This window comes from Zonotrichia leucophrys, chromosome 8 (assembly GCF_028769735.1).
Source record: "Zonotrichia leucophrys gambelii isolate GWCS_2022_RI chromosome 8, RI_Zleu_2.0, whole genome shotgun sequence".
NCBI classification, from domain to species: Eukaryota; Metazoa; Chordata; class Aves; order Passeriformes; family Passerellidae; genus Zonotrichia; species Zonotrichia leucophrys.
In genome coordinates, this window is record NC_088178.1 from 23,239,218 (window position 1) to 23,265,167 (window position 25,950).

The 25,950-nt window shown below is 39.5% G+C and overlaps 1 protein-coding gene across 1 annotated transcript in view; it reads right to left on the minus strand.

Annotated features, from left to right (window-relative positions):
- SPATA6 (spermatogenesis associated 6) overlaps positions 1 to 21,494 on the minus strand; it is a 35,762-nt gene extending 14,268 nt beyond the window's left edge. Inside the window, exons 1-10 of the mRNA XM_064720126.1 lie at positions 21,346 to 21,494; positions 16,692 to 16,829; positions 15,306 to 15,354; positions 14,526 to 14,567; positions 13,039 to 13,163; positions 8,751 to 8,831; positions 6,704 to 6,973; positions 5,025 to 5,112; positions 3,786 to 3,826; positions 2,558 to 2,730 (exon numbers count right to left, since the gene is read on the minus strand). Coding sequence (XP_064576196.1) covers positions 2,558 to 2,730; positions 3,786 to 3,826; positions 5,025 to 5,112; positions 6,704 to 6,973; positions 8,751 to 8,831; positions 13,039 to 13,163; positions 14,526 to 14,567; positions 15,306 to 15,354; positions 16,692 to 16,829; positions 21,346 to 21,393 — 1,055 coding nt within the window. The 5' untranslated portion in view covers positions 21,394 to 21,494. The remainder of the gene's footprint in view (positions 1 to 2,557; positions 2,731 to 3,785; positions 3,827 to 5,024; positions 5,113 to 6,703; positions 6,974 to 8,750; positions 8,832 to 13,038; positions 13,164 to 14,525; positions 14,568 to 15,305; positions 15,355 to 16,691; positions 16,830 to 21,345) is intronic.
- Between the last annotated feature and the right edge of the window lie 4,456 nt (positions 21,495 to 25,950).

The window sequence follows — 25,950 nt, forward strand, 5'->3', positions numbered from 1 at the left end:
GGCTGGAAGGGACCTCTGGAGGGTTCTATGGCCACATCACTGCTGAGCGTCAGCTCCCAACGTCAGCAAATGCTTTCCTTAGATGTACATAATGAAAAATGTAAAAAGAAGGTATGAAAAATCAATATTCAAAACTTGGCTGTCTTGTTCAATAGTAAATCTATTTACAGTTCTGCTTCTGACTGAAATCTCAGAGGAAAGGGGAAGAGGATTGATTTGTGGTGTCTCTAGCAGGCTTGAAGAAAAGGACTGGAAACTGCCAGGGAGGATACAAAAAGGCTCAGAGGACCTTGCACAAGACCCCAATTTCTGTCTCACTGAAAAGCATTGCAGTGGTTTTACAACCACACAGCAGGGCTCTGGGACACACTCCCAAGAAGGCAGCCAGCCACTTCACACTACATTTTAAAAAAGAAAGGGAAAAGAGGGAACTAAAGGTTGAGGTGGGGAGTCAAGTTTCATATTGACTGTGGGTTGACTAGCATTAAAAACAGTAGCCTGGATATGCTAAGCAATTTGTCTTTGTAATTCAAAATAAAATTGAGGAAATAAACACCAAATACTGTGAGATAAGACTCCATATTCTTGCAATTACGCTAACACTGCTTTACTTTCAGTGCACTGATTTCCTCTGTATTTCTATGATCTGAACAGCAGCGTTTGCATGCATTTCCAAACATTGACCTCTAAACCATGTTTGTTATTCCAAGTATAACTCTCAGTACACAATCAGCTAAAACCATTGTTATCTCAGAAGCATGAAACAGAGATCAATTTTTTTTAGACTATGCCCTTTATTTCTAATTTTGATTTTTCTTCTGATGACAGAAGTAAATGGTTACATATTTTACATAAAGAGACGTTACAGCTCTGAAGAGCTGAGAACATTTGCTTTAATAAGAAGAAAAAACATAATTTCACAAGATCAGAAATCTCTTTTGGAGAAAGGCTCATAAAGAGAAAAAGCAAGAACATTCAGACAAGTCAAGATTAACTGGCAGACGACTAAATTGCTATGCATGTAACAGCAGCTCACAACATACAAGACTTCCCTGCTATCAACAGAAGGCACCCCATCAGTTCTAAATAAAATGTGTATATAATTTAGCCCAAACCCCCCCAAAAAGAGTCCGGCTGAAGAAAGGATAAAAAAGTTACCATGACAATATCTCTCCCCAGATATGGGTAACTAATGCACAAACACTGTCAGAGGAGGGTGGGGAGGCAGACAAGATGACAAAGAAACCTCCCTCAAACCCCAGATACATCCTAATCTCTGTGTAACACTTTTCCAAGATGCACTATTACACAGAACAACTAACAAACAAGTTTTCAAGCAGAGGAAGATGTTAAAACACCAACTTGATCTTTGTGAGTATTAAAAATTCAGTCCCCACCTGCCATCTGTCATTTTTCTTTTTAAAGAAAAAACTGAGACAGTTTTTCTATTTTGGAAACAAGCATTAGGCTGTGTGTAGGCTGTAAAATGCAACCTGCAAGCATTGAATAACTTGGTACCAATGGCAACAGAGTGTGAACTGGTCACCAAAGGACATCCTCAGCATTTAGGATGGGGCATCAGTTCAATGCTTAGTTCCTCCCAATTATTCTATTTATTTGCTTACACAGGCCTAGCTTTTCATACAGCTTTTCTGTTCCCAGAAGGACAACCAGTATCTTGCTACCTGAATGTACAAGAGGAGCACCAAGAACACGTTCTACTCAGCAGGAAGCAGGGAATACTCTCCTTGAAGGATTGAAGGGCTTAAGCATGAAACCATCTGTTGCTTTTTTGACATTTCTTCCATCCCACCCTCATAAGACACTGAAGCTGGGAAGTTGGCCCAAAATATTAACCCAGGGACTGAAATCCATCAAATTAACTTGTCCCCAAACAAGTCCCACTGGGGTCAGTGAGATAGATAAGAAAAATAATTGGAATATAGCAGTTAATATACACACAATAGCTGCAGAGGTCCACACTTCCACTTAAAAAATTAAAATCACGATTTTAGGGTTTCAAAAAAGTGAAAATATTGGAAAACAACACACTGAGTAGATTAAAGCTAGCCCAAGCATGTTATGCACACCAGTCACACATCTGAGTAGAGCACAGCCACAAGTACGTGCTCAAAAGCACCTGTGAAAAGTCAGATGGAAAAAAGGTTTCCAAATACCCACCGTAGAGTTTTTTTGCCATTTTTACATATCTGTATTTACATTCCTGAAATTCCAATCCCCTCTGAAACAGTGATGATTCACTTAAGTGATGATTTATTAATTCTCTGTTCCAGATGGACATTGGCAGCCTGAAATTTGGGATGTCACTGTTTCAGACATTTTCACTGCCATGTTACTAGGACTGTCATCATCAAGCAGAGGTGAGAGCAAACACAGCAAAAGGAGAAGCCAAACAACAACACAGCTGTTATAGGAAGATTTTTCAGCGTCTTCAGCCCTCACACCTCCAAACACGCAAACTACAGTCATGCAGGCACTGCTATCATCAGCTCATGCTCCTAATTCCAGAATGTCATGAACAAAACCAGGGCATTACCTTTCTCTCAGAGAAGATCGACTCAGCACAGAACTCAGAGACTCCTGAGCTGCTGGAAGTGCTGAACACTCCAAAGAAGCAGCAGAATGGGACTCTCTGTTGGGTGGATCTGGGCTCACATCCTCCTTGCAAACAGCAGATCTATCCAAGCCTTTTCCACTGGTGGATTTTGCCTGAAAAATATCCCACCAAACTAAAATGTATTATAAATATCAAGACGTACAATTTTCACATTTTTGTTTCTCAACCTGAAAGGTTAAAGATTATGTACTCATTCAGATTGTATATTCATGCAAAAATCCATGGTCTAAAGTAAATCAACAAGTCTCAGAAGAATCTGTTGGTAACTAACACACCATCTTGTGTGAAACTCTTCTACAACAGCCCTTTTATCAACTTTTCTGCGTGCACAATTAAAGGCTTCCCAGGAATCTCACAGATTCAGAATAATGCCTGAGAGCCTGAACAACCCATGGAACAATCCAGAGGCAGCAGGGTATATTAGACTCACACAATACACAGAACAACAGCCCTTGGTAATAAAAGTTTAGTCTGACAAAAGTGTGCTTAACATAGACATCAAGGTTTATCCTCATAATTCCCTTTCTTTCTCATGCCTATTATCATCAATTTTCCCAGCCATTAGGAAATCTAGAGGGCACACATAACTGCTTAAACCCACAATTTTTACAGTACTTCAGGAACACAGGCAAAAACTAACTAAATGAGGATGTAAAGAATGAAACCTCCCAAACCCAAAACAATCCTGATGTTAATCTCTAGATTATTTTAATACACAAACAAACCAAAATATGAAAAAGAAAGGATGTGAAATAACACAACAGTGGTTTCCCAGTTGTACCAGTGCCACCTTCACACAGATTTCCAGAATGAACAATGCTCTCAGAATAACTGGTAAGGCAAATGCAAACAGCCTTTAAAGGCTCCTCTATGGCCTTGCTGCAAGCCTTAATGCCAAGGAAAAGCAAATTCTGTATGTGCAGGCATCTTTATCTTTAAAGAGTGCAAAGTTTCCTTCTAATGTTTGTAAATAATCTGTCAGCAGGCCTTAACCGGGCTAGATCAGATTTAAAATGTCCTTTTTCTTGCTTCTGATACTACAGTAGATAACATTTCAAAAATACCTATGCAAGACAATCCAAGGAAGACTGGGAAGCTCAGAGCTTCCCAAAAAATAGTGTAAGGAAAACCACTTGCAAGTACTCACTTCAGTTTTCTTGGATCTGTAGCTGTTGCGAGGAGAAGGATCTGGACAAGGAAAAAAGGTCCATGACAGAAGAAATCAAAAACACATTTGCATTTCTTAATTTCCTAAATGAAATCTTTTACAAAGCATCCTTTTTGTCCTCACAAACATTAAATCTACTTTCTTGGTCTGTTCTATCAGTTTCTACTGAACAACTCTCATACTGAGACCCAGGAAAAGCAAAAAGGGACTAAAGTGTACTGTCTGTATTTAAGATTTCTAATCCTGAGGATCTGTTCTTTTCAGAAGTTACAGTTAAGCCTCAAGACAGACAGCTGACCAAAGGCTCCTCTGGATATTAATAGAAGTAGATTTTGGTGTACTAAATATTGGCCAGAAACCACCAGCTCATTTTGAAAGTGTGCAATGGTATCAGATGATCTGGTCTGCTCCATTATCCAGCCATGACAGACTGGCAAATCTGTTCCCAAAGGGGATGTGAAACCTTTAAAATTCAGCACCCAGTGCAATGACAAAGAACAAATGTAAAATAACACGTTCATAATGATTTGCTGTATAACAAATTATAATTAGTGAGGAAATGAAATAAAAATGAGGCAGAGCACACATAAACAAATACTGATGAGACTCATTAAAATCCTCATATTGTAAGACATGTGCAATAAAATCAAGTTTTAGGGCGCTTTCTTAAATTTCTGATCCCACACTTTTTATTAAGCTCTCACTTACTGATACCAAAGGATGCTGAAGCAGATACTGGAGCACATCCTGCATGCTCATAAATAATGGTAAGTCACTGATCCACTACTCACAAACACTGCTGAAATAAACATTACCCATTTTTGAAGAAACAGAGCCCCTGAACTTCAAAATAATCAATACCCCAAGCCTGATCAACACACCCACAAACCATGGTGCAGATTTTCTCCACCATCCAACTCAACAAAAAAGGGAGTGAAACAGAGCACTTGTCTGAGCTTTGTAATTCTCTCCTATTTTCATATAATGTAGAACTATGCTCCAAGCTTCATGAGGTAAAGAACTATTCAAGGGCACCCTTTGAAGCAGTAATTTATTCAGCATTCTTCCTTTTCCTAGGAAGAACTAACAGCTTTTTCTCCATCACAGTTTTTCATAATAAATAAAAAAACCCAAAAATAATAATAAAAAAGCCCCAAATAAAACTGCTTCCTGCAGAAATCAAAAGCAGCTATGAGATATACAGCAGAAAATACTGACCATGGGGTGCCTTGGGCCAGGCTTCTGCTGTGCTTTCTCGCAGGGAACACAAGGAATGAAGTTTAGCACCAGGACTTGGTTGTCCAACCTGAAGCAAAAACACTGTTAAAATACTCAGTATCAGATGTATCAATCCCTGGTTTTTCTGGTTTTGTTCATAAGACCATAACTGGTATTTTCTGCAATATATTACTTTATTTAAATACTATTTTAGACTATTTTCATAGCACTTGGCTCATGGGCATTATTAGTATTACTGTGCATAAACAGAAACAGTACTAGAAAGGTCGAGAAAACTCTGAATATCCTATTATTCAAAGAAAGGGAAAATGCAGACAGCTCCTCCTTCATCTGTAACGTCTGCAGTCTTTTTAAACAATTCCTGGTATCTCATATTTATTCTAAACAGCTTAGATCTCACCAAGAGAGATCTGAATCTCTTCCTAATTAAAAAGTTACATTTAATATAATCCAATTTTGATCTTCATAACACAAAATCTCCAGGCCAAAAGAGTTCTCAGCAGTAAAGATGCCCTAAAAGGAGAATTCTCAGACTAGAAAGGCCATGACAGTGAGGACATGCTGAATTAAGAGACAAGCTTTCTCTTTTTTTTGTACAAACATAACCAAGCATTGAAAATCAATAATCAGTGTTAATGATACTATAATTAAACCGTGAACTTCACCTATAGATCAAAAACCAAAAGAATTAAACAAAAGGAGTTAAAAGAAAAATACTTGAGAGATACAGCAGATTGATTAATGATTAATGACTTATCCAGGCCATTTTGAATTTCTAAAAGGTAGCTATATGTAGAATAAAACTTCTAAACTTTGACAATATATTATTAATTAATTAGTACTGATACTAGGTAAAAATATAAGGTAGAAGCAAACTATTTAACTACTTGATTATCTAACTGGTTGTGGTAAGTGCCCAGAACTGTAGAGAAATCATAATAACACAGCACAGAATAAGAACGATCCCATTTCTGCCCCTACAAATTCAAAGTGATTTTCTAAAATCAGGGAATAGTTGCAATAAGAAGAATAATTAAGAAGGGGAAAAAAATGAGTATATGATCCTCCAGGTGGCTGGGAAATGTAGCTCCTTCATTTTAAAAGAGCTACACACAATTTCTTTAAGTAAGTATCTAATTTCAGGACAATTTTTCATGTATGGCAAAATGTCCTTATGTTATGAACTCTTAAGTCAAAGCGTTTCAGATGTAGCTCTGAGCAAAGGAAGTGTTCCAAATATCACAGGATGACAACATAAAAAAAGTTGAAAGAGAGGAAGTGTAAATGTTCATAATGTGACTAGACACTCTTTCTTTAAAGTCTTATTCAGGAATTTTTAATACTAATATCAATTACTTCCAAGCCGAATTTATACACCTATTATCCTGTCTAGTGTGCTGGAAGAAAAGAAATGGGGCCTCAGAGAATTTAACCAAGATATTCATGAAAGAATTTGATCTTTGTCTGTTACTAAAGCAGATAAAAGAAATTTTAGTTTAGTTAATTTTACATTTAAATCACTCTGTGACAGACTGTTCAGGAGAAGAAAAAATTATTCATCTAAACTAAGAGCTGAATGAATTTTTGGAGCGCTATTTAGTGAAAGAACAACATTTGAACTGAGCTTAAGCTGGAAGCACCTGGGAGCCAATACAAACCCGTCTGATGACAAAGGGAGGTTTGTCGGTGTCTCTCCTGAACTCGTGAGGGCCCAGGTTCAGGTGGGACAGTCTCTGCCTGGCCTCCTCCGACAGCTCGCACATGCGGCGCTTGGTGTACGGGGACGGCGAGCGCGACTTGGAGGCGATGGTGGGCTGCTCGTAGCTCCGCAGGGCCGAGCTCTGCTCTGCTGAAGGAGGGCTCTTCCTGGCCAGCTTGGAGGGCATTCTTCCACTTGGGGCTGGATGATGCACCCAGTGCCTATCAGTCTGCAGTGAAGAAGGGAAATGATCTGATTTGACAGAGCATAGGATAAAGATTGCTGGACATAATGTGAACAAGGAACTAATGATTCTACCAGAAGGACATGCCATGGCAGCTGAAGTTCCCCTCACAAAACTGTAATCAAACAGCAATTTAAAAACCAATGTGTTCACCATTTTCTCTGAAACCAAAAGAAGGTTAAACACCCAGTGTACTGCATGTTAGATGCTAAGCGTCTGATACTTATTCACTTAGCTTTCTCACACAGTTAGTGGAGATTCTAAAAATTAAATTTAATTTTGTCACAAAGTTTACCTGATATAGCCATACACAGATTTGAAGCATTTTTCACCTGTTTAAGCTTTTATTTTAAAATTCTTCCTCTTTAAAGTACAAGACATAAATTAAAAGAGGAGCCTTTTTAATAGTTTAAATTATATGCATTTAGAGTTGCCTAAAGCTCCAGAAGAAGTGCAATTACATTCTCTAAAATTAATACTTTCTTGGATTATGGTGAATTTATTAGTTTTTTTAAGTGTAAAGTTTAGTGGAGAAAAACAGTATTTTTTCTGTCAGAAATTCTTTTTCAAGCTGGAGCTAGCTGACATTAGCCCTAGATCAGAATGTTACATGGACTGCTTTGGTTCAGAGGGACCCAGAAATAAAATGTCCAGCTTGCCTTCAAGGCTTTCCCTCTACAGCCAGCCAGTGAGGCTGAGTCTGTGTGTTTGTTTTGTGTTGACAGAATATGAACTCACTGGTGCAACTGATGGTGAGACAGACCTGGCCACACAAAGCCAGACCTAATTCTCTAAGACTAATCTCAACTTCACCAGAAGCAGGTGGTGCTGCTCCTGGCTTACACCAGTTGTAAAACTGCAACACAAGTGAATCTGAGCTGCCATTCATCGATACTTTTAGGAACAGTTTAAATTTTAAATCAATTTGCCCTTACTCAAGTCACCTTCACTGAAGCCAATTTTCTGACAATGACAATTTTCACTGATTTTTAAATTTTTTTCTGTCTCCATACATTTCATTTGTTAAATTTGGAAGAAACTTCTCATTGAAGTCATTAGCAATGCCACCAACAGGTCAAAGGCACCTAAGTGTCTTTGCACACAAGCCTTCCTGACAACCATTCCCTTCCAATGATGCTGCACCATTTTTCAATATTACAGCACAAGAAGGAGGATATAAGAGTAACTTTACATGACAGCTTGTAAATCCAGAAATCCAAACCAAAATTCCAAGCTGTGAGACCAGAGAAGAGTGCTGCTTCACCTTTAAATTTACTTGGTGCAAAAGCAGCACTTCCAGATTAATACAGGTGATAGTCTTTTCAACAAAATCTGCATTTCCATTACTGTCAGGGATACAGTTATGGAAAACCATTAAATTAATTGGTTTGGTTTAATAATGTACCTTCTCTAACAACACCTAGTTTTTACTGTCCTTAATTTTAAGTGTCAGTAACAAATGATGTGAAGGCATTTTCCCATGTACCAATGCACCAGGGACTGACACTTCAGCTGATCATAGAACACAGCAGCTGATAATTGTTTCAGATTCAAGGAACTCTCAGCATCTACTGTCATGCACCAAACCCACTCTTTACTCATACTTGATTAAAAATTTAATCAAGTTGTCAAGCACCCGTGATACCTGCTTTAACCACAACAAAAGAATGAGGAAAGTTTGAAGTGAGCAGCACATGGAAAAATTGGAAGCAAGGCTATCAATATTAAATCTAGAAATTGCAAACAATTAAATTGTGCTAACCTGTATGTGACTCCTTCCTAAGATTAACAGACTGTCTGAAATAAGGCAGGTTGTAGAAAATCTCAATTTTGGTGCAATTCCCTAGAAGAGAGACAATAATTGCATATCAAGCTTCAACTCAAGATAAAGGGTATCAAAGAGGTAAATGTCACCTAATGTAACAAACCATTCCTAATTTTCAGCCATTTCCTTTGTTAATTTCAGCCTTTAATAAAGATAATTAGAAAAGACAGAACAGCAATGGTAAATGTCAAGATGCTAACATTTGCATTTCTGACAATTCAATTACAGATGATTACACTGCTTTTGTACAACAATTAAGGTCTGACTTTTATTTTAATACATTTTTTTGTCAAAAGCACTTTTAAAGATTTTTCATGCCATGCTGTATGGCATCAATAAAAATTTCAGTCATGCTCTAGAAGTTTCATTAATACTAACTTTGTAAACTTGTTTGAGAACAGTCTCAGTTGTGCCATCTCATTTGTAAAAACATTTTGTTTAATCAGTCAATCACACTGCAGATAACTATTCCTTTTTAACAGTATGACTAAGAAAACCCTTCATTCTGTAATCTTTGGAGTAGTCTGATTTCTGTGGATGCCTCCCTTGTTCCATCAGCATGGAACACATCCACAATCCCCTCCTGCCCATGGGGCAGCCCTAGTTTGTCCCACTTGGAATCACTGGGGTCCCACTGGGCCTCCTGGTGAAGCACAGCACACACAGAGTGATGGCCAGCATATCCCACCATTTTTACATGATTAGCAGCTTCTGTTCCACTCACCTTTTACTGCAGCCATGGATAGGAACACAACACCTCAGAAAACTATTGCCTTCCTATTCACTGAGCATTGGTCAATGCATTCAGAATTTACTGGGTGTAAAGGACAGGGATTACAACACACAAGCATTATTTCCCAAACAGCAGCACTAAAAAAAGGCATAAAAGAACGAAATGCCACATATGCTATAAACAAGCGGCAATCATCTATGTGCATCCTATACAGCTCTGCAGAATCCAAGAGAAAATCAAGTGCCCCCAGAAATTCCTACCCCCTCCTCTTTCAACATGGACAGAATTTGGTGCCTGAGGCATCTCAGTGCACAGGCATTTGTGCACATGAACATACAAAATCACTGAGACATGAAAAGGAGCTGGTCTGTTTGTGACTTTATCCCACATCTATAAGAATTAGCAGGAACTTTGTGAGTGAAGTCTATTTATTAACCAAACTATTCTCTACCACCTGCCTAAACACTGATTTCCCATTAGGGAACATGATCTGGCCCCAGGATAGATTATGGAAATCAAATGACAAAAATGCCAAGAAAGCTCAGTCACAGCAATTAACAGAGTCCAGGATTCAATCAAGTCAAGTTATGGCACATAAAAGAGGTTTTAAGACTGATCATCTTTAATCAACTCGCTTTTATTACTAATGAATTGTCAAGTGCTATCAACAATTTAAAAAAGGACATAGAATTAGTAAGTCTACTACAAAATGCAACAATAGAGCACCTACTGCTCTCACAGAGACTGGAAATGATTACAAAATTGTTAAGTGTTCATCCCTAAAAAATGACACAAACTATGGCTTCTTCTGAGAAATTGTCTGTGGAGAGGCAATATGGGATGGCATTTGAATGCACAGGCATGGATATGTCAAAAGCAACTCACATGCCAAAGCCATCAGACAATTTGCTGCTTGTTTTCTGCAGTTCCCAAATCAAGGGCTGCTGTAGGACACTCAACACAGAATTATGTAAATACCATCATATAGCCCCAGACACATCTGTAAATGAAAATCCAGCTGGAAAGCTTTTGGGATCTCTTCTGCTTCTGGCTTAGTGGTGTCTGCAGCCCTGAGCATTTCTGCACCATTCATTAAACAGAAGGGACATAATACAAATTTGACCACAGAAAAAGTATAAAGGTGGTTCACATTTAGAAGAATACAAGTCTAATATGTGCTTTTGACTGTAAGGAACACAAGTAACACTTTAGCTTAAAAAAGTATACAGGAATATATCAGAAGGCCTTGCACTGGACTGTTAATGGAAGATAGCATAGCAAAAAAGAAATTGTTTTAAGTAATGTAGCAAATACTGCATGAAGGTGGGGAATGGAGATAAGAACATCTGTAAGAAATCACGACCACAGTCCAGGCATAAGCATATTCTGAAAGGTAAAGGTTGCAGAAAAATACAGAAGAACCAGCAAGAGCCTCAGCTGGGCAACACTGGACTGGGAGAGATAACTCGAGGCATGTCTTGCATGCACACTGAGTTTGTAAACCTTGTAAGACATTTAGCCAGGGACATTATCAGCCAAGTGCCAGATTTCTGGAGGAGTTTTGATCCTCTCAACTTGGGATTCCTTCCAACTGGCAGATTAGCAGTGTTAATCAGACACTGCTTGTCACTGCCTATCTGAACTCCACAACCGTAATCTTACTGTTGCTACCTTTATTTTTTTAATAAAAGACAAATTTATTTGGAATCAAACTGTCACTGAAGCACAGCTGCCATTCAAAAATATTCAACATCTCAGCTGGCTATAAATAACTTTTCATGTGGGAAGAACATGGCTTCAGTAGCATAGGAATAATGTGAGGGTTCTCATGACCTTGTTCAACATCTCCTTTTGCTTAGCATTCACATCCAGCACTTCGTGCTGACAGACTTAGCAAGAGACACTTGCCAGTAAAGCTCAGGGAACACTGGGAGAGGGAGGCACTTGAGACTGCATTTCTACTGGAGGTAAAAATCCTTTCATAGTTATTCCATTCCACTTGGCAAGCGAGGAGAGGAACAAGAAATTCCTTTTGGGAGCCTCCCTCCAACGCCATCAAGCCCAGCTTCTGCATTATTCCTGAAAATGGGGGTCACTATGCCAAAATTTTCTCTTACACTGTACTTTCAAACTATGGAGATGGAATGGAGCAACAAAGGCTCCTGCAGTCCCTGTTCCAGGCAGAGATGGATTTTATTATGCTGCTCCCAAGGACATGAAGTATGTCTGTGTCTTACCACAGTCAAATTTTTAAAGCTACTACAGTGTCATCATTCATCACCTACACATCCAAATTACTCTGACCACATCTTCTCACAGCTCACAAATTATGGCACCTTTTCTTTATTAGAAAATACATAATTTTTGTTTCAAATAACTCAGTTTGACAAAACCCATCAAACTTGTCTAGCAGCTCTGCTTCTATGAAGACTCACTATATTCTGTTCACAAAAAAATCTAAAAACATTTAGCTAATACCACTTCATTTGTTCCTACCTCCCTATTCTTTCTCAACACCAGGAAGGCACCTATTCTATGAGCAGCATGAAAACAAAACAGTTTCACCCCATCTCTTGAGCCACACCACCATGCATGGGGTGAGCCATATCAAAGAAACACTACAGCCAAAAAATAATGGTTGTTTTTGTTTTTAAGCTACTGCAGAATCAGACATTTTGTAGCACAAAATCACAACCTTAATTCATTCAAATGTAACACAGCATTAGACACCAAATTAGCACCTCTAATTGCAAGTGTCTGGGCAGTTTCCAGGTTGCCCTTTCTGGGGAAAGGCTACACCAGCTAAAAGATAACAATGAATTTTAATCAGCATTTCCCTCCTCCCATGTGCTTTTAGCCCAACCACAACAGACAGGGTAACTGGGTTCTTATCCAAATGTCCTGCCAATCCACCAGTAAAACTCCACAAAAACCTCAAAACACAACATCACCATCCTCCTTAAGGTGCCTTCCTGGGTTATTCTGCTGACAATTAAGATTCAACAGTCAAACTTGATGAAAGGGCAATGTGAAATGAATTCATTTTCATTTAACATGTACTTGAGCCCTTATCTCCAGAAAATTAGCATTAATTCACTGCACTCATTCTGCCAATTAGCTATTGTTCCAAAATGCTATGGAGAAGGACCAAGGAGGAGGGTTACATGGCTTCTGTTGAGAACCATGAAGTCAATATGACATCTCCTGCATCCCTTCAGCCACCAGCTGCATCACAGATTAAACTGAATGGAGACATGTCATGGTGCCACACTGCAAACCAAGTGGAAACTAACTTTTCCACATTAAATAATTTCTTGAAGCATTCCGAAAAAAGATTATACTTTCCCCGAAGTTCAGCTGTGGATTTGTACATTCAACACCTTAAAATGGCAAAATCTGTCAGAAGTAATCGCTTTTCATTTGAAGCAGTTCAAGGGGTTTCTTCAGTGAAGCAGACTGTGTCATAAATACAATCCACAGACATTCACTCACTGTGAAAGACGGGGACCTCTTCATTAAAACCTCACGCTGCAAACCACGGAGCCCATGGGTAAGCTTAGGGTCAGGGAACAGGAAATCTCTTGTATTTTCTTCATATGTAGCTAGAACTTTTCCCACTAAAAAGAAAATACACAGTTTAATTGGAAAATAGACAAAGCCACGCAGCACAGACACCACACACAGAGCCATGTTGAAACCAGGATAAATTTTGCTCTTTACAAATTAACAGCATGGCTCTAAAACTCCTATAGCACTAGGAAATAACATCATCAAGTTAAATCAGCAGCAAAAATGTGCAGAATCTACTATGAAACTATGTTTCAATGTTACTGGAAAAAAAATTAAAGAAGATTGTGTTAACTCTTCTACAACAGGCACATGAAAGGATTTCTTCAGGTAACTTTTCAGTACTTTTCTTCTTTCTTTCCCTTCCATGCCGCAGAAAAAAACTCAGTATTTTTTAATGGCACCCAATTTCTTATGAAAAACTACCACTCCATACTACAGAACAGTAACAGTAGCAGTAAAAAAACCCAAAAGCAACAGCAAAATAATTATTTCAAGATTTTCTCAATACCCTGTCTTGCTACTTCTAAAAAAAAAAAAAAAAGTTAAAAAGTTTTTCTTTAGAGGTAAACCCTTCAACGTATATTGTGAAAAAATGTAACTTGTGCTATTGCAGCCATCTTGCTAGCTTATGTTGGGCTATATCACACCTATGTCTGAGCCCTGAAAATAAATTCTTATGCAAGATCCTTTACTTCCCACAAAAAAAAAAAAATCCCCATTCACTACATTTCTTCAAGTAAACAGTCTGGTAAGTCACCTGAGAGAAGCAGTAGTTTCCTTGAAAGTACTAAGGACAAGTGAGAGAGTGCTTTTAATACCACAGTTTCCAAATGAGTCCTCTTTAAAACTTGACTTTATTTCCAATAAAGTGCAGATTTACATTATTCATGGGAACACTTGAATTTCATTAAAATAGATTTTTATAATCACACAAACCAATAACAGAAGTATGACAAATCACTATTTATTATCTTCACACATCCCAAGAGACCTGTAATACTTATAGTGAGGATAAGAGTTTTCCCAGTGGTCACCATTAAAATGGAAGGAAAAAAAGTGTCACTCTGAGAACAAGATTATGCACTCTGAAATTTCACAGACAGCCTCTCTAGAAGTGAATTGTGATGCGGTTAATAATTATGCACTGGATGATTTCAGTTTATTTTCCATTTTTAAAATATTATCACATTCCTAAGCCTGAGTATGATACATTTAAATACTCTGTTATTATCCCCTTTCAAGAATGAGATCCTCTTGATCTATTAACATTTTCTATTCAGAGGACTATTTGTTGAAGGGCTTTCTATGTTGTTTGTGTGTTGAAAAAAGTGATTGTGCTGTAATGGGCAATGTCCTCCTGGAAATTCACCTATTAAACTGCATAATTTATGAAAAGACTGATACAATACCTGGAGGAACGAGCTGTATTAGTTCAAGTACTGTTGTGTCAACTAGAAGGGAAAAAAGTTTTTTCATGAGTTAAAAAAAAACCTAAAATGAAAATTTCCATAATCAAAGCCCAAGAAAAATGAATCATCGATTTAAACTTCACAGCACTGTACATCCCTGCACTATTTCCACCACACCAATAATAAGATAAATTTAAGTACAGCTTGCATAAATATCATAGATGAACACAATGGCATTAGCAGGGTACAAATGACAACACTAAATCTGACTTAGAACTTGTAAGTTCTCTCTGCTGCCAAGTTTTTCCTCTTTTAAAGAAGATTATGCAAGCTTTGCCCCCTTTACAGATAACTCCCATGTGAGGATGCATATTCCTGCAGTTTGAGTTCAGGTCAGTGTTTTCTCACCACAATTCATTATACAAATGTAGCAAAACATAATCTTCTTAAAATGACAAGAATAACTTTAGAAAAATTACAGGTTTATCCTTCTATAATGTGAAAATAATCAAATAAATAACCATATAAAGGAATCCACTACCAGATAACCAGGTGGACTTTCAATCACTTATGACTTTTTACCCTCTTCCTGTTCCATAGCATGTAACATGCATTTCTAGAGGCATTTTGTTAGATAATAGTGGTTACCCACTAGTTTTTCAGAGAACAGGCTCCTGATAGAAAAAATACCACATACTTTAAACCTCCAAAACATCTTTAGAGCCCATATACACATGACATTTATGGATATAACATAGTATACAAAACCCCAGAACTTACACTCCAGTAACTTCACAAGGTCTCCAGGATCAACTATATTAGCAAATTCCTGAAAAAGAAAAAATTATAATAGTAGTAGTAATACTAATGATGACACAATCAGATGTAATCAGATGGACCTCTTGGGAAAGTGAAGGGAAAAAAACCCAAAAATCAATGCTCTTCTTTGCCAAGATTGTTGTCAAGAGTCCTATCCCTACTGGAAAAAGAAAGGATATTAAAATGATCATTTGGAACATGATCAAATTCATTGAAAGCCAGCAGTTCTTGTAATATACTTTCTATCCATTCAGAGTTGCTTCTCTGTATGTAAAGAACAAAAAATAATTTATTGTGAAGTGTTGAAGATGTAAAGGTAAGCACTGTCTAAGAAAATTTCAAGAGAGAAACATAATTTGCTGCATGTATTACAATTCTGATAGGTCAATGTTCTCTAATTTATTAGTAATGTTTTAAGCTTCATTTTCACAGAGGTGACTTCTCAGTCTCCTGTTCAGGTTTTTTTTTAACCTGAATCCCATGTGAATAGTTATCAAGGAATAGGGGAGGATGTTGCACTGGATGGAGGTCCCTACATTACACTGAAAACAGCATTCAGTACATTCCCCTTAAGAAGTTTGTGTTATGTTTGCCTTTAAAGAATGAAGGTCTTTCCTACTCTTCATAGGCAGTGAAATAATCACTGTTTGTTTCTCATCCCCTTCACCAGAGCATCACTCTGAGCAAGTTTACTCAGCCTGGTTTTCAAAGTGCTGGGGAATGCTTAAAGGAAAAGAACTAGAAAGGGCAAAGTATTATTATTCATGGGTAGTGGAGAAGCCAGATCATCTCTGTAAGATACTGTGTTTCATTATCCCTGTGGTACTAATAATGAAGCTAGTAGGGACTCAAAAATGTGATAAACAACTATAAATTACAGAGCCAGAGTACCAATGTGGGAATTCTGGTGACAAACCATGAAAAGAGTATCTCAAAGGGAGTAAGATGTCACCAAAAAGGCTTGAGCTGCTATTTTATCTTTCTACTAAATTAAGTTGCCTCTCCTATATTGTACAGTCTCTGTTTTTCACCTTGCCATAATTTTTAGAACAAAAACATTCAGTCCTTTTCAAGCCAGGAAAACAGACACTGAGGAAGGACATCTCACAAAAGAATCAACAAACACCTAAAAACTCTCACCACACATTAGAATCTTCAGTACACACAATTCTTGAGTCCCCATGTGGATAATACAGGCACACCCCTCCTCTGTGCTAAAGAGAAGCAGGAGATAAAATACTGCTCCATTCTCAGTGTGATTATTTGTGCTCATGGGTTTTGCAGACAATTTTTGTGGAATTTTTGATGGGGTTTATTTAGGTTGTACCAGCACTTGACATATCTTACCTTTTCAAATAGTAGTCTTTCTTGAAAGAAGAGCGGGAACACTGCAGGGACACATTCAGTTTTGTGGTACTGCCCAAGTACAAAGACACTCAGATAAAGTTCCTGTTTGTCTTTCAGCTGCACTCCAGGACAAGTTATCTGTAGGAGTAACACACTCATTAAACAAACTGAACTTTAGCTAGACAAGCAATGGCTGTTTTCAAGATAAAAATGAAACAGTCAGGACTGAAATGGTTGATTTGTGAAAGTCAGGATGCAACAGACAAGTGTGAAATAAACCTTCTCTAAAGCAATTCTATTTGTACAGACTGGTCAGGAAAAAAAGTCACCATTTTAAAACAATCAGGACCAAATTCTTCTTGCTTAAGTAAACACACTCCATTGTCTTCAACCAAAACTGAAACCCAAGGCCAGGTTAGCACAGTTAAAGGTATGCTCTGCCTGTGTAAGGCACAATCATCTCCTATATGAAGACTCATGTAGAATGAAGTGTACATGAGGCCAAAACACAAAACCCCACCCAAACTTCATCCTAACTATGGAATGAAACTGGTAAATTTATGTGCTTAGATATCCATACTCTGTCCAGCCACCAGAAGGGGCAAGTTTATTTGCAAATTGTCTGTAAATGAGAAAAAGCAACTGTTGTTCCAATAGTACCAGACACATTTCTTCCTTTCTCTGGGAAGTTTGGCCATCTTTAAACTCAAAGCAGGGAAGGCTTCTCACTAGGCTGCCACATACTGCCCTAAATCTCTCAACTTTCTCTGCACAATTCTGAAATTCTTTGACTAAGAAGTCAGTCTGTTTCTAAAGCTCTGATTGCAAGAATGTACACAACTCATTCCAAAACTATTTGCTATTTTCTCCAAGCCACGTGGATTTATTTTATTTCCCTGACAGAGAATTGACACCTTTCACTTAAGGTCTCATGCTCATTTTTTATGTCAGCATTAGAAACATGAGGTTGTCTCTTCCAGCATAAGGTTTCTGGAGAAAGTGTTCAGACTTTCAATTGCCAGGAAGAAAGACAAAGGAGGAGTGATGGGAATTGAAATAAGTGGTTTGGTTACAGTCTCCTACTCCCAAATGAACATTTTACTTGAGAAATCCTAACTAGATTTAAAAGAAAGCTATATAAACAGCAGTTAAAAAGGTGGAAGAACTAGAAGAAAACAATGTGTGATAGATCGCTACAGATAAAGCATAAGGTAAAAAAAGGGTTTCCTCTCCATATAAATGAGGGCTTCAAATCTACAAGAAAAGTGCCAGAATAATGGATAACCCAATTGAAACAGTCTGTCAAGCATTAAACAGCTTGTATGACACTCATGCAGTTGCAAGTGTGAACAGGAGTGAGAGAGACAGATTTCATTCATACAAGGAAAGATCCCCAAACTACATCCTGCATGTCCTATCAGCTTTACTTCTCACTTTTGTCTTCGATATTTTTGTAGAATTTACAACCATTTTAAGCTGGAGTTTTGTGCTTTTCACCCTAGAGAAGGGAACCAATGTTTGCCTATTTATTAAGAGATCTGAAGATGCTGGAACAGGCAAATCTGCCAACAACAGGTGCCATTTTTCTGGTTATCCTGTAAAAAGAAAACAAATTCTTACAAATGAGCGTGTGGGTCAAGGTAGCACATGTGGAAACTTGTGATTCTACTACCCTGGAGATAAACTGCATAATTCCTCACCTGGGCTGCAACACCAAATCTATGTGGCCATGTAACCTTAAAGCAGTTCCAATAATGAATGACACATGCATATCTGCAGTTCATGACACCTACTCTGTAACATGCAGAGTTCCATAACACTTGGGAGACAAATGAAGCTCTTATCTGACTGCAGACTGCTCCAGCAGGATGAGGGACTATTTTAAAGAAGGTAAGAGTGTTATCTATGGATCAGCTAAGGAAGAGGGAGATCAGTGCTGCAATTAACTGACCTCACATGCAACCCCAAGGACCATGAGAAATTTCTAGGACAGGGTTATGCTGGATATCTCTGCTGAAAGTTCCCAGGAAGATGGAAAATGTGTACCAGCCCCCAGTCGCTCCACTGCTGGGACATCATAAATAGCCATAAAGAAATCACTGAATTAAGCTCACAGAAAAGGACAGAATTCTACTGATCTTAACCTTCTAGAGCACTTATTACACACAGTCCATGGCAGGATAAACCAAACAAAAAACCTACTCAGTCTTTAAGTAAGGCCTTCCATTTGACAAGAGAAATGAAGGAAACTACCAGCAAGACAAACCAAAGAGCTGGTGGACTCAGATTGGAGATGATCTTGGAATTTTATTAAGTCAAAGGAACCAAAACCCATCAGTATCCTAAGGGAAGGGTAAAACAGAGGGCAGAACTTCTGACAAAACTGGACAGATTTCAAAGAGGGTGCAGAAATATGTAGAGCACTGTAAAAACAGCAGGAAAATAAATCAGAAATTTGGACAAGACTTTGGTCACAAATAAAACAAACAAAGAGAGAATTAATGGACATCGCATAAATCAGCCAAGATGCGAAAGCTAACAAATCTATGTCCCAAACATAACTGAATATTTTGCCTTGGTTTTAATAAAATTTAACACAGGAGAAAAAAGAAAACTGCAAGAATTAAATGATGGAAACAAAAGTCATTCAATATGCACTAGGCCTGGACCAAGGAGCCACAGGGAGGCTGAACCATCATCAGCACATGTTGTGAAAGAATGTAATTTTTCTTAAATGAAATGTAATGAAAACAGGGAAGGTAGAATCTGCTCAAAAATCCATGTGAGACAGAAAGAGAGATCTGAAAACTGACAACTCCATTGATCAAAATATTTAAATATTCAAAAATAAAGATATGGATGAAAGGATCACTAGGAAAAAACCCAGTAGGACACGTTCCACAAAAACAGATCAACCAAGCAAAATTCTACATTTTCTTGAAAATCCATTTTCTGGATAAAGGATATCATATAGTATGAGGAATTATTATTTATGATGAAAAAGTTAAGAATAATTAGTATCAAAGACGGTACAGAACTGGCCAAAGGACAGCATCAATAATGTGAAAAAAAAGAAGGCATAAAGCTGAGGTTACCACTAAAAACATTCTTCTCTGTATACTGGGATTCATGTATTTTAACATTTTTAATGACCCTGACTCATATTAAGATATATAGGATGAACGCTGGACTTTTTTTTTCCCCCTACATCACCTAAGTCAAAATTAGGGTTCAAAGTTAGGGTTCAATTTTGACTCTTATCAATGCAAACTCAAAGTGGAAGAGTAGCTCCCGTCCCTAAGATGGTTAGAAGGCTGGTGAGTCCATCACACAAAATATGACCAAAAATATCATGCTTTAGCTGATAAAGATCAACTGGGGAATGAAAGAACTGCTGCCCAAAAAACATATCAAGTGAGAAAACACCAAGGAAAAAAAATTCCTCAAATGAAAAGCCAGTATTGACATTTGTGTAAGAGTAGTCTCCATTCTCACTTGAAGCCTTGAGAGCAGGGTAAACAACAAATACCCCACGCCTGAAAACCTGACCCTGTGGAAATGTGTTCCCTGTACTCACTCCTGGCACAGGAATAGCTCACAGCCAGTGGGAACAGAAAAGGAAAGGCCATTGCTCTGCTCCAGGAACCAGGCTGGCCTTGGCATTGTGGAGACAAACACCAGCTGTTGAGACAGCACAGCAACAGCGCCACGGTGACACCCTGGCCATCCATGTGTGGAAATTCACAGCTCTGCCTCGGAGCAGCCCCTCAAGTTTGGGAACAAGGGTAGCTAAGCAACCAGGAATACCCGGGCAATTTCTCAGTATAGACTTTATAAACTTCCTGGATCTGCACTCGAGTTTTGTGGATGGCATCTCGTGTTTTCCTCTCAGCAGCAGGTATTCTTTTATGTATGGCAGTGCTTGTTCGGGGTCACAGGACGAGGGAATATGGAGCGACCGACTCCAGGGTAACAGGGCACTGCCTAACACAGCTAATTCTGCAAAGTGTTCAGGAGATGATACAGCTCCTTGCTGTGTTCCCAGCTTGGATATATGCAGAAAACTTTGCAAAGAGTACAATCCTAACATAATTAATGTCAAAACTTTCCGCTTTCACCACACTCCCCGCCATGTAACACCCAGATATTCAGAGCTGCCCAGAGCCATCAACAAGCCGCTCTTTCCTGGGACTTGTTTTGGTTTTAGCTTTCTTTTTTTCTTTTTTCCCCCTGAGAGTGCTTTTCCCTACACTCTACAGCTTCCCAAGAATCAGTGTGCTCCAAAAACCACATGTTCCACAGGAGAATGAGAACTCTAAAGCGGCACGGTTGTTGCTAACACCAGCGGAAGGGCGGGGGCACGGGGACAAACATCCCCCACAAGTTTGCACAGGAGAAGGGAGCTGCGGAGGGCACGGCCGCTGCCAACACCGCCGCGGGGGCTGCACACAGCGGCTGCAATGCTAGACGGAGCTCGGCCCCGCTCGGCAGCAGGGCCCGGAGCAGCCCCCAGAAGCTCCGCCGGGCCGGGAGCGCGGGCGGCGGCCGGCTGAGAAAAGCGGGGCGGGAAGCGCTGCCGGAAGAGCCAAGCGCGGCTTCTCCTGCCGGCCGCGGCCCGGCTGGGGCGGGCGGGGAGCGCGGCCCGGGCACTCACCGAGCGGAGCTCCAGCTGCAGGACGCAGCGCAGCGCTTTCCGCGGCATGGGCGGGCGGGCAGCGGGGCCTGCCGGGTCCGGGCTGCTCGGGCTCGGCCGACGCCGTTGTCACGGTAACCAGGGCGCGTCCGGCCCGCGGCGGCCGCTCCGCCCTCCTCGGGGCCGGCTTCCCCTCCCTCCCTCCCTGTCTCCGTGCCCGCCCCGCCCTGCCCTCACCGCCATCGCGCTGGAAGGATGAGATCCTATGCTGGCCCTGCCCACACGCGTCCCCAGAGCGCCCATGTCCTCTTCCCCTCAGCCCCTCACTGCTCTCCAGGGCCTCCTGCCCCCACAGAATCAGTCAGCTTGGAAAAGATCTGTGAGATCGCCGTGTCCAACCTATGGCCGAGCACCACTAGACAGTGCTACGTCCCGTCTAGCCTTAAACGCCTGTGGCTCCACCACCGCCGTGGGCTGCCCGTTCCAATGTTTAATGATCCTTTCCATGAAGAAATTCTTCCAAATTTCCAACCTAAACCCCTGGCGCGCTTTCAGAGTACGTCCTCTTGTCCTGTCTCTTATCCTATCCTTCATCCGTGTTCATCTCACAGCCTTCTCTGTTTCTTCCACCTTCGGACCTCAGGCTGGCTCGTCCTGGCACTCCCCACAGGGCTTCCTGGAGCTGCTGGGGTGTACCAAAAGTACCATACATAGTAGATGAAATAGTACCATAACTAGTAAATAAAATACCATAAACAGTAGATAAAACAATTTCCAGCCGCTGCCTCCTGAGGGTGGGACAGTGCCAGTGATGGATGGTGGAGCACTGGTGTGAGAGCTCAGGTGTCCAGTGGGGAACAGAGAATCAGACAGGTCACAGGGCTGCTTTAGGGCATCCAGGAAGCTCAGGATGTGTCAGATTCCTCCAGCTTCTTGGTATGTCAGATTCCTGCAGCTTCTTGATATGTCAGATTCCTGCAGCTTCTTGGTCCTCCTGCAGAAAGGTGCAGGGAGAGCCTTCTCTGCAGCAGAGGGGTCTCAACCAAGTTTTATACATCTCCATGCTTAAGTAGCTAAAAAGCACTGGATTTCCATTCCTTTTTTTTTAAATTATTTTTCTTTTCTTTTACTCTTTTGATGCAATTTTGATTCAATTTTGATACATTTTGATGCCTTCATCGTGTTGTAGACTGGGCCCTTTTGACTCGAGTATCCCATTTTAATGTCCTCTGTGGGTGAGACACAGTGCACAGGGTATATTCCATCTTTGAAGACTTGTCTGCACTCTCATATCTGAAACTGTCTGTTTATTCCTATCCTCCCACAAACTCAGATTTATGTCCTTGATCTTCACCATTTTGGTCATATCAAGGATATTCCCCAATGTCTCTGCTGCTTAGTTGTTTTCAGATTATTTGCAATCCCATCCAACACCAAAATAGTCTGATTTCTGTTTTAGCAATGTAGGTTATTTCAGCCTCAGACCTTAAGGGGATTTTAAATATTCTTTCCAAGTCCTCAAGTACAGCTGTAGAGAGGACAGAAAATTTTAATTGCTTCCAAAAGAAAGCAGTGGCTCAAATGTATCCCTTGGCTTTTTTTATTTTAATTTTACAATTTCAAAGAAAAATCATGTTAAGTGATCTGGAAAGAAACAGCATTCTGAAAATGCTTTGATTTCTGTCTTTGTTTTTTGGTTTTGCTTATTTTTTTAAAAGGAAATGGCAATGAACATAATAGGCCAGTGCAGACAAAAGTGAAATCTATAGATGGATTAAATGTTGCTACTAATACTCGATACTAATCTTTTAAAACAAATAAAGGATTGGAAAGGCAGGGGCTTGTTTTCATTAATGTGACTTCTGTAGCAGCTCTGTTTATTTCTGTTTAGGTGGTTTTGCATCTTTTTAGGGTGTAGTTTGGGTTGTTTTGCTTTAGGATTTTTTGTTTGTTTGGGTTTTTGTTTTGTTTGTTTGTTTGTTTGTTTGTTTTAGCAAAGGGTTCTGTGTTTAGGGCCTGGAGAATTCTCTGTAGACTTCTACTACATATATTAAGGAGGGGCTTACTCTTGGATAAAATAATTTTCTAAGCATTATCAGTCTCAAGGTTATGAATAGCATTCCAGAGTTAATGAGAAGAAAATTCTCAGAGATCCATAGCTTCAGATGGTACCAGTATTAAAATGGTTTATTGCTTATTTTCAGCTACTTTTCATATATATGCGTTTTAGAGGGTTAAATAATGTGTTAAAAATTGTGAAGTATGAGATATTATGGTAAGTGTGGCCATATAAGAACAGAAGATAGATAAATGCTGAAATCAAAAATGGTATCATGTTTGTGATGAGAATTTAATATCCATGTGCAGTGCCCCGGAACAGAAGTACTTTATAGCCCTTGAAAAAGGAGCACAAGGCAGGACAGAAAGCTTCTCCAAAGTGATAAGGCACTGATGAATTTCAGTGCCTTTCCCTGGCAAACCTTCTGGTCTGCAGAGTTTCTGCCCCTTCTCCCTGCTGGGCCTTGGGAAGGAATGCTGCTGCTGCTGCAGTGCTTTCCTCTCCAGCCCTTTCTGCAGCAATGTGAGACCCAGCTGGACCTTCTCATTTTTGTTAAATGCCTGATTTACACTTGCATTTGCACTGCAGGAACAGTAATGCAGGAATCTGGGTGACAATGAGGGAAAACCCAGACTTTTACTAAAAATTCATTTCTAATAAGAAAAAACTGTTAACCAAAATGACAAAAAAAGTGCTTGCTCCTGTAATAGATCTGAGATTTTAACTGCTGTAAAATTTCCCTGCTGTGAAAGCACATGAATTCCTTTGCTTTTACAGCAGTAAATCTTCTTGTAATACTACTTATACTTAGTTCCATGTATTAAAAGACTCTGAATGACTTCTCTGCATTGTGTTATTTTTCCTTTTACAATCTACTCTAGTTATGGGCTTCACATTTTCCTGTCCTCTGGGCCCTCTAAAATGGCTGCTGCAGAAGAGCTGTGATGTCATCAAAATACTCAATTTTGTTCTTATTTCTACCACTGCAAACTAGAAGAAAGATTGAAGTCACACTGGTTTAAGATATTTACCGCAGGATTTATATCATATTGTTGGAATTCTTGTGATGGTCAGGCATCAGGAGATTCAGTGCATTGAAATATGCTGCAAAATAGATAAAGTGGGAAAAATAGGAAGGGTGAGGTTTGCAAACAGTGAGTATTGTACAGTTCAGAATCTAAAAAATACTAGGGATTAGACAGAATTAGATCAGATCAGGCTGGAGATCAGAGAGCAAGCCTAACATCACTGAGTTTGTCAGAGGCTCACTTTCAGCTAAGAAGCCAGGAATGGTTTTCTCCATTTCTTAGGAAGCAGAACGCCGGGTGCAAAGTGATATTTCACAGTCATTCTGGCAATCAGAGTGAAGGGAATAAAGGAGCTTTCCACATTTTGCCACCCTGTGCTGCAGTTCTTAGGAATATTGTCAGAGGTTCATTTCTGCCTATTTTGAGCCCCTGATGTTGCCCAGGCAGCCAGAGGAGACATCTCTGTTCCTGCAGAGGAACAGGCTCTATTTAGATATTATCACTGAGCACGACTGACTTACCATTAATAACTGAAGAGAATTCCGGGAAGGCATCTGCTCAAATAACAGCAATAAATTACAGGATATGGTAAGATTTCCACATTAGAAAGGCAAACAAACAAAACATTAAGACTGTGTTACTTTAGAGAGGAGAAAAATAATATGTAATTCAAAGGAGGTACATAAGGGACTGAATAATATGTAGAAATAAGTTCTTCTGTTTGCCCATGCCTATTTATCCTTTCAAAGGACACGTGCAGTGAAATTAAAAGACAACAAAATCAAAACTGATAGAAGAAAGTACTTTAGATAGTGGAACTTGTTATCACAAGATGTATTCAACAATGTTCCAAACAGAATTAGGGTGCTCTGGGGACCCCACTGGACAATACTCCCTTGCATTAATTTTGATCTTCTGACTCACTGTGAGGTTAAATGTGCAATGCACAAAAGTCGGTCCCTGTGCAAAGAATTGTAGTAGAAGAAAACAGGCAGCAGAAGTTAAGACTAAATAATCCCAGAACACTACAGAGCAGAGCTGGAAGAATTTTGTGAGAGATTCTAATAGGATCTAAGGGGACCAAAGTGAATTGGATTACTGCAGACAGTAATGTAACAGGGAAAGGTAGAGTGCTAGATTATTGATGAGGACAGAGGATGGAGATTACCTGAGGGTGTCAGCACACTCCTCACAAAATACATTTTCATCTAATCTTTCTACTTTAAAGCAGGGAAAAAAGTTGTCCAGAAGTTCCCATTCATTAATATCTATTGCTTTTGAAAAAGGCCACAATGATTTTGTTGATCCTGTCTTATTGAGCATCTTGCTCTTTCCTGATGTGCAAAGACACGACTGGGCTGAGCTCTTGGCTTTTTTGATGAATGTACGAGTTGCTACAGGCAAAGGCCACCTGCTCATGTTTTTATGTAGGTGAAGCAGTGACCTTTCTTTGCCTTGCCCTCCCAGTCTCACCAGTGCCTTTTGCAGAGCATTTTTACTGCACATCTGGAGAAACTCAATGCCTCTTTAACATTTCAC